General features: G+C 38.3%; 1 protein-coding gene across 2 annotated transcripts in view; it reads right to left on the bottom strand.

The window, feature by feature from the left end:
* Nucleotides 1–5494: 5494 nt before the first annotated feature.
* The window catches only part of CHM (CHM Rab escort protein), a 56060-nt gene continuing 52500 nt past the window's right edge, over nucleotides 5495–9054 (bottom strand). For both annotated transcript variants that reach the window (XM_048318743.1, XM_048318742.1), the window contains one exon: nucleotides 5495–7524. In XM_048318743.1, the coding sequence (XP_048174700.1) occupies nucleotides 7327–7524 (198 nt within the window). In that variant the 3' untranslated portion in view covers nucleotides 5495–7326. The remainder of the gene's footprint in view (nucleotides 7525–9054) is intronic.

Here is a 9054-nt window from a genome sequence, read left to right as displayed (position 1 = left end):
ATGTGCAAGATCTTGTCACTGTATATAAACTGCATTTAGAAGTTAAGGACTTAAGGACAACGGTGAAATATTCTCCAAAACAGGGCTGTGCTTACTCAGTCTGTGACACGTATCCAGCCCACAGCTTTTATTTGGAAATCTCCCTAGAAAAGATTATTTATGCAAATAATATTTTACAAATGCTTAGAGAAATGCCATGAAGAAATAAATCCATAGAATTCATTATCCCTACTAAAGGGATTACATGGAGTACAAAATCTAGCAGTTATTTTGCACTTTATAACCACAAATAAAGCACACATCCGTATTTGTGGTAAGAAACTGAGAGGTGAAGTGCTGTCTAATTCCTTGATTTACAAGCAGTGTCACAGAATAAAATTTGGACAAGCTTCCAATTACCTAAATTCAGTGTTGCAAATCCCAATTCTCTTCAAGGATAATATTTCAAACTTCTGTTCAGAGTTTTCTGAGATTCTTGCTTAGTTTAGTCTATTTCCTTTTTTTTTTTTTCTCTCAAAGGAAAGGATGAGTTAAACTCTACCAAAAAAATAATCATTAAAAAAACCCCATGTTTAGTGCATGCAGCAGCATTTTTCAGACTCACTGGACCATGGACAATGAAACTGAAAGCTAATGTCAGGTTAGAGTAAGTTTATTTTTAATTTAATACCACAGTCAGAAGCACTTCACTACCGAAAGTTATGACTTTCATTACGTCTATAAATAGGCAGCCTACTGAATTATCGACTAGAATGTTAATGACATTAGCATTAAGTCCTAATTAAACAATGAAGCAATACGCATTACAATCTGCCAGCAAAATACGCATAATCAGAAAAAGATTTCAAAAAATAAGGATAATTTTGTTATTTTTATTAAGCAGTAAACAAAGAGTTTGTGCTGATTGGAGAAACCTCACTTGAGAAACATGGGAAATGTCAGGGATGGAACAAGGGATTTGAATAACAAAACATCTGCTACCCCTGTCACGTTACAAGAGTTACATTGGATTTTTTCCTCAGATCATTTGCCCCTCTACTCAGATATTCCTGCTATCCATTTTTACAGTTATCATTACCACTCTTCATTTTCTTTCTCAAATACATTTACTTTTCTATTTCATTGACCTCCCAAAAGGCTTCAGAAAATACCTGTCACCATTTTACACCTTTTTACTACAAGCATTAAAGGGAAATGACTCAACTACGTTCAGTGAGGAAAGCAGTGCCAGAGCCAAAAAAATATATCCATTTCTCTGGAGTGCCAAGTGCATCCACAACCCACTGCTGGTACTACTCCTCATGGGAGTCCTGCTCTGTCCCCCCATGACACTTGTGCACGTGCTTTCAGACGTGTGCATGTCAAGTGATCCCTCGGCAGACAGGAATATCCTCACAATGCAGCTCAGAGGGCTGCTGGCTTTTACCATACTCATATTTTCACTTAGAATCAGACTGAGAGTCTGGCAAGGAATCAAATGTTTCCTGGCTTAAAACTCTGACAGAAAGAAAATACATCATGTACAAGTGTCCCCAAAATAAGTCATTTTACAGTGGCTTCCTTAATAGTAGATTTTAAAATATTTATCATGAAGTCATTTTTTCTGTCTTAAAAATGTCCAATGTGATTTTAAAAATGGTGTATTCATTATTATGTATTATTTCAGCATCCAAATATGAAGCAGGGGAATACCCCATGACTTAAGAAGTTGCCGTAAGAATTCCATAGTGGATTCTCCCTGGATAATCTACAGTCTAAAAATGATTCACTGAATGTACTTAGCTGGGGCTTACACAAATTTTGCACAAGAAAAAAAGGCTGAATCCACTGGATAATTTATTCACAACAAAGGAATCAACCATGACTTGCAGTGACTTTCATGCTAGGGAAAAGTTCCCAGAGCAGGGAACTGTTTCCTTGCATTGGGCTGACAGCTGGTCCCTCATCATGATTAAATGGCTTTCCCTTGGGTGAGCTCCAGAAATATATTTGGGTTTGAGGCAGAATAGATGCAGAATTCTGCATTAGCCATTGCAGAGTTTCTTATGCACACAGAGTCTAGAACAGCCCAGGAGGGTTTGGATCTGGGATTTTTTTTATATTTTGGTTTTTCAGAGAAGGCTCTTGTATCCTTTCTCAGACTCAAATTTCCAGTGATTAAAAACTTGTTCCCCACTCTGCACATCCAGCTCAGCAAAACCCACACTGGTTTTATGGCTTGTGAACTGGTTTTGAGGTGCCAGTGAGCTGGAGACTGGTACAGCATTACCCAGATGTTTCATCATTACTGACCTCAGCTCCAGGATCGAGCCAACAATCGCTCCCAACAGAGCAGCATTTCCCAGACCAGCTTAGACCAAAAGAAAAGGAGCGAGACAGAGCTCATGAGAGCTTCCTGAAGCTGGAGCAGCACAAAAGCACCTCTAAAAGCCAAAGGTGCATTTGTTTGACAACAACTGCTGTCATGCCAGCAGAGAAGCCTGCTCTGTTTCAGAGTGCAGATGGAGGGTCCATAGGCTTGGCCTGCCTCACTTCCTAGTCTTAACCCTACAGAATGTAGGAACAGCACTAAGGCCTTCTCCAGAGACCCAAATATAAAATGAATTATGGGGTGGCACTTCAGAAGGAAGTATGAGATCCTGAAAATCTCCATCTAAAAATGTGGGTGTTCTAAGACTTCCTGAATTGTTTAGAATACATCTGGGGTCTGATAAACACTCAGGTTGATACCTTCCATCTCATTTGTCAATGTATGCAAGTAGTGTAAAATAAATTGTCTGTTGGAATTGTGACAGGAAGAGTATTTTCTATTAAAGTCCCCTCTGATCAGAACTCCCATGCAGTCAACAACTGCACTCCTGATACTTCACTGTCAACTTTCTAAATCTCAGATGTCAGTGAGATTTACAACACTCCTGCTGGGCTCCCCAGTCAGATTTTGAAGAACCATTCACTCTAACAAACAGGAACTGGCAGCCTGTAAATAAACATAATGGTGGAATTGCTAATAAGCTCTATTTCCACCACAAGTTATTTTGTTGCTGGAGATGAGGCTGACAACATGAATTCCACATGGCTGACCATTTCCTACCACTCACCTCTACAGCTTAAAGAATCCTTCTATGCCAACCTCTCACCACATTAAAAAAGTTCTTGAAATCCTACACCTAAGCTAGCATTTCCATCTGATCACTGCAGCAAGCTTACTGTTAAACTGGGCTGCAATAAATGAATGTCTGATACCAGTGTCTCAAACTTCCAGAGTCACAACCAGTTCTACATCTTCCCACAGATACTTGGCATTATTACTTAGCCAAGGAATGCAGGCAATTGCTCTGCCACCACAACTCTCCCACATATTTTTGGCAATTCTGGCAATGCAGGTAATTCTAACTTTTGGACATTCTATAGTGGCTGGTTTCTGCAAAAGTTTAAGTGATAAGCTTCCATGAATTAATAATTCTGTCATACAATACACACATATACACACATTGGAGTAAAAGTGTTAGGAACTGTAGAGAAACACACAGATCAACTATTTCATGATGTGATCTCAGCAAATTGCTCCCCTTGTTGGAAAATTGCATTAATGGCAGGCACAAAATCCTCAGAAATAATTTAAAAAGGACATGAACAGAAGACAAACCACCAGAATCTGCAGAGCTTACTGATAATTAATCACTGAGGAGAGCACTCATTATGGCAGAAAAGCCAGGAGAGATCTCTGGAGCAGTTTAGGGTAGTTCCACAACAGACTTTTTTATATCCAAGGACTGACATGCTACCGATATAAAATCACCAGATAAGTAAAACCCAAAAATGCACTGCAGAGATTATATGAAATATCTACAGTAGTAACTGAGTAACTGTGTATGAGCAACAACATACACAATACAGAATGAATAAACTTATCCACAGATAAAAAAAGTAATTCTCATTTGTATTGCCAAGGTATTGAAGCACATGTATGAGTGTTAAGGAAATTAATTTTATCCTTTCTCCAGAAGAGATTATGGATTGTAAGTGACCCAGTCTCTTATTGTGTGAAAACAGAACATTAATGCTTCTCACTTGTCATTAATCAATACATCACTAGCAAATTATACTTGAAATTAAGCTGTTGCAACTCACACTGCTGATGCAAAAAGGTTTAGAGAGAGAGGGGGCTAAAATAAAATGAGATCCAAACCAAGGAGCTGCGCAACCACCTAAGTATGGAATGGGAAACTTCATTTCCCAGCTACATAATCATTGGGGGAACTCTGACAAGAATCAGTCTACAGAAAATATAAACTACAATGTAAAAGAGAAAATCTTGAAAATTCCCCAAATCCTCTCCAGAGCATTCCAGTGAAACAGCTCATGCTCCAGCACATTTCCACACAGGAGCTGGCAGTGCCTGGATGTTTCTGAATCAGCAAGTCTAACACGCAGATATTTTGTTTCAGGGGTCAATTTTCCCATTGATGCAAGGAGGATTTACACATGCAAGTCCCATTAACATTAATAGGAGTTGCCCACATAAATCCCCCTGCAATGATAGGAGAAAAGACCCCATAGTCTGCAAGCATCCAAGTTCTAATGATTACCTGTCAAATGGCCCTAAGCATCATCATCACCAGAAAAAGCAGACGAAGCAGCTTCATGGCTGAAAATACCTCCAAAGGAGCAGTAACCACCTGCAGTCCTACAGCCAAGGCAATGCCACAGAAGGGAAAATGGCATAAAATGGACTCTTTGAATATTAAGGGTTAATCCAATTAACCAACTTAAAAAGGAAGTACTCATTAAAAAGGGAATTCAAACATATCAAAGCACTCCTTAGGAAAAAAAAGGTGTGAATATTGTATGAGCTCCAAGGTGCTTGAAGGATAATACAGCTACTTGTTTAAAAATTCAATTAACCTTATCTTTCTTTAACTTGATTTATTAATAATCCTACAGATAAATTGCCAGTTTTTAAAAAGTCATGTTATCTTTTGAATACATCCTGTATGACAAGCCTTAAAAACGACTTCAAATAAGCCTAACCCTCACTTTGCATGCTTACATCACTTAAAGAAAGAACAAAAAGCAGTTCAGAGTGTGATTTCTGTAAAATACCAAGATCAACAGTCTGATCTACTGCTCCTGCAAGTGAGCTATTGGGTACTCAAGTACCATAGGAAAAACATTTAATGTTTCCATTCACCCTATGAAAGAGACATGAAAACAGTTTTTAAGCAGTCAATGTAGTGTAAAGCCATAGCCTCCAACTTGCACATCATTCCATCGGATCTCAAATCAAATCTGCACTATTTCCAAACCTGGCTTCACGTGGACATAGAGCACTCAGATATGAATTTATATAAACTTGGTAACTCAGGTACCCATACTGGCAATTACAGGTGTCCTTGTGCTGAAAGCAGCCAAGAGAATTCTCAGGAAATCCCAGCTAACAAATGAAGTGCTTTTCTTTGAAAAAAATGTTGAAAGAAAACACAGGACAATGCACTTGCAAGCAAACCTTTAATTTTCATCAAGCGATTTCCTTGTAAACAGAGATGAGAGATTCAACTATGATCCCTATTTCTGACAGACAAACAGGGATAGGTCCCTCCACTTAGCTCTTTTACAGATCTGTAAATGTTAAATACAATCACCATACACTCATGCTTTCCAATACACAGAGAAATTACAGCTAAATGAAGAGGCAGCCTGCTAATTAATATATATATATAAATAACTGCTAAATCACAGGCATCCAGAGGTTACAGTTGTTGAACATTGGGAACATTCCAGCCACGTGTTTTTCTGAGGACTTTGGGATTATGCACACACAGACACATGTACTGGTACCTATCCAACAAAGGGTGCAAACACTAACCCTGAAATGCAAACTGGACAGTGGGTATGATGCAGGACAAAGAGAACAGTATCAGTTATGCTGTAAAAAAATAAATAAATTACCCTTTCTGGCCTGGAGCCAGTTTCAAGGCAGGCACGGGCACCACGGGACTGTACAGAAGCGTGGCTGTGGCATGGCCAGGCAGAGCTCAATGTTCATGACTCAACAGCATTTTTTATTCACTTACAGTATTTAAGCACTGCTGAAACCATCTCTACCTTCCTGTAGAAGTTTAAACTCCAACTCATCAACTCTTGCTGATCTCTAGAGATACTACTGATCTACTGGGTGTGCATTTTAAAGTAAATCTTTAAGTACATGATAAATACTTTTCATATCTGATTTCAAGCATGGTTCAGAAGTGCAAGTTTAACATGGATATTTACAACAACTTTCTCATTTTGTAGTTTTTTCATACAAACCAGGTTTATAAATACTTCAATAAATTTTATTGTATAAATGCTTCATGATTTATCATTACAAAATGCATAGTTTACAGCTATCACACTAATTTTAATCCTGTTAACTGGGATCAATACAAACCTTTGGAATTATCAGTTGAACCTTCTCTCCACCACAACCCCCTCAGGTAATGGTCACTAAAATTTCTCAGACCCCAACCTTCAAAAACGAACTATTGGCTTACTAAAGGCCCAAACAGTGCAACAAATCCAGGAAAACTAATAACAGGAATGCTCCATTTATGACTTTGGATTTTGTTGGGAAATCTGGCATTAAGTTTAAATTCTGCCATTTTCCTGTCCCCAGTAAATGAAGTCACTAGTGAAAATGTGTCTCTGTTAGGTCTTATTAAAAAAACTAAATGTAAAATAGTTCCATGTGAGGAACATCTTCTGGATTATATTTCTTACTTGATTATGGCATCAGTTCCAAAACCATACAAACAAAGCCACTCCAGAACTGTCAATATTATTGCCTTTAAATTCCATTCATAAGATCACTGTGAAGGACAGATGGTGAGCCTCACCTTCAGCTGTTTAATTAGCAGAGATCCAAGGATTTTTAGTAGTAGATCATCTTCTAACTGGTAAAAAAACTTGCACTTTTTTCCTTTGCTTAGTTTTGACTTGTTGCCTCTTTAAAAAATGGACGGTTCTTTCCAAGTTGTAAAACAAAACCAAATCATCTCAATAAATCATGAATCCTATTTTAGCACTTTAAATTCAGATGCTTCATTCTGTATTTTTTTGTTTAGCTACAAACCCCTTTGGATCTGATGGACCTATGACTGCTTAGAAATACCTCAGCTATCAATGCAACTACTTAAAAAAGATGATTCAAGCCAAGGAAAGTAAGGCAATGGCAAATAACTTATCTCTGGGGGTTTTAAACCTCTTTTTCTCACCCTTCTCCCTTATGTCTTAGTTTGGGTCAACCTCCTCTTCTACTAAGAGAACACTGTTCATTCATTCATTCATTCATTCTTCTTTTGTAACAGCAGCACCACTTCCACTACTGCTCTCCTCAGCTGAGGATTCAGGCTTTGTCTCTGGTGAATTACTCAATCCAGCCTCTTCTGGCTCAATCTCATCTTCATCATAAATAATATCTTCTGGATTTGGTGGTGGTGGGCAAAATTCCTCTGTTGGAAACATTTCTCGGAAAATAGTCTCAGCCTATTCAGGAAAAAGAAGAATAACATAAACTTTACCTTGAAATGTAACACCCTGAGGCAATATTTTACAGATATTTAAGATTAACCTCCGCTCTTTCAAATCAATAGTAATTTAGTACTTTGACAGTATTGTAAACACATGGGAAATCCATTCCTTCTTGCGGACCTCAAAAGAGAAAAAGCAATTCATCTTTTTACATTGTTCTACTGGGAAGTCACAGCATGGGGCTTTGTAAAAAATGCTGGTCATTCTGTGTTGTACTGAGAACAAGAAAGAGGATTTTTTTGAAGCCAACTGATCTTTTGCACCATAAAACTATCTCTAGCTGCAGTCCAAGGCAAAGCACGGGAAAGATCTTGGCTCTTTCCAGAGACAGGGATCCACTTCACGGAACAAGCAAACCCAGGGATTGTACATATGTACAATCCATATCATGGCTGTATGGGTTTCCTTCTTAAATTTAAAAATAGCAGAAGAATTTTTATTTCTCCTTTTCTGAACAGCTTAAACATAGCTCAGCTGAGAACTGTTCTCATCCAACGGAATATTACCACTGAAAATATATCCAAATACATATGTGGTTTACTAAAAACTCCTGTCTATAATTCCAAGGTATTACATGCACAGACCTGTGTGCACACAGAATTCTATGTGTGAAAAGAACTGTATTTTAGATAAAAAGACAGATGTAGTTCAAGGAATGAATTTATAATGGCACTTCATGCCATCAAGGTTTAGAAATTAAATACACACCACAAGTTTTTGGCCACTGCAATGGAAGATATTAAAAAGAAACAAGTTCTTGGAACACCAGTGTGGTTGTTATTATGGCATGGACAATACAGCTGCAAAATCTGGGAGAAAATAGAACCAAAGTAATACAGTCACAGTATTCCAGACAACCAGGCATTTTATACGAGCAGAGGCCAAAAATCCTTTAAAACCCTGCAAGGATGCAAGAAGCTCTATTAACTAGTGTTATAAACTTTTACATGTACAAATAGCCCATCTATAAGGTTATCTTATAAATAAATTAAAAATACAAAAAACCTGAGACTTTGGGAATTTATTTACTGGATCCACATGCCCTCCACATTTCCATCAAGGCTTCCTTTTCCAGGTCCTTAAACTTCCAAGGCAAATGCAGATACCTGAAGCAGATCATGGTTCTGTTTTGGGTTTCTAAGAAGGCAGAGGAATATTCCCTTTGCATTTGTCTGCTCAGTAACCTATCCCCCAAAGGCAGCCTGTGAGGAGAGCTCCCACACAGGCAGGAATGCATTTCATCTTGATATTCCTCCTGCTCCAGGCCCTGCCCTGCAAAACTGACACTTAGTGCCCATTACACCATGTGGAATCCTGGACAAGAGGGAATTGTTTGCAGATGAATCCATCACTGAGCTTGTACCCAACAGCTCTCTGTGATGAACTCCACTGCCCACTGGCACTGGCTTTCTATCAGCAGCACTGGATGCAGGACTCTGTTATTAACTGCTTAAACGACCCTGTCTGCTCTCAGTTCAATTTCGT

The sequence above is a fragment of the Corvus hawaiiensis genome, chromosome 14 (genome assembly GCF_020740725.1).
Source record: "Corvus hawaiiensis isolate bCorHaw1 chromosome 14, bCorHaw1.pri.cur, whole genome shotgun sequence".
NCBI lineage: Eukaryota > Metazoa > Chordata > Aves > Passeriformes > Corvidae > Corvus > Corvus hawaiiensis.
The sequence above is the reverse complement of the archived record's forward strand: the minus strand, read 5'-3'. Positions and strand labels throughout refer to the sequence as shown.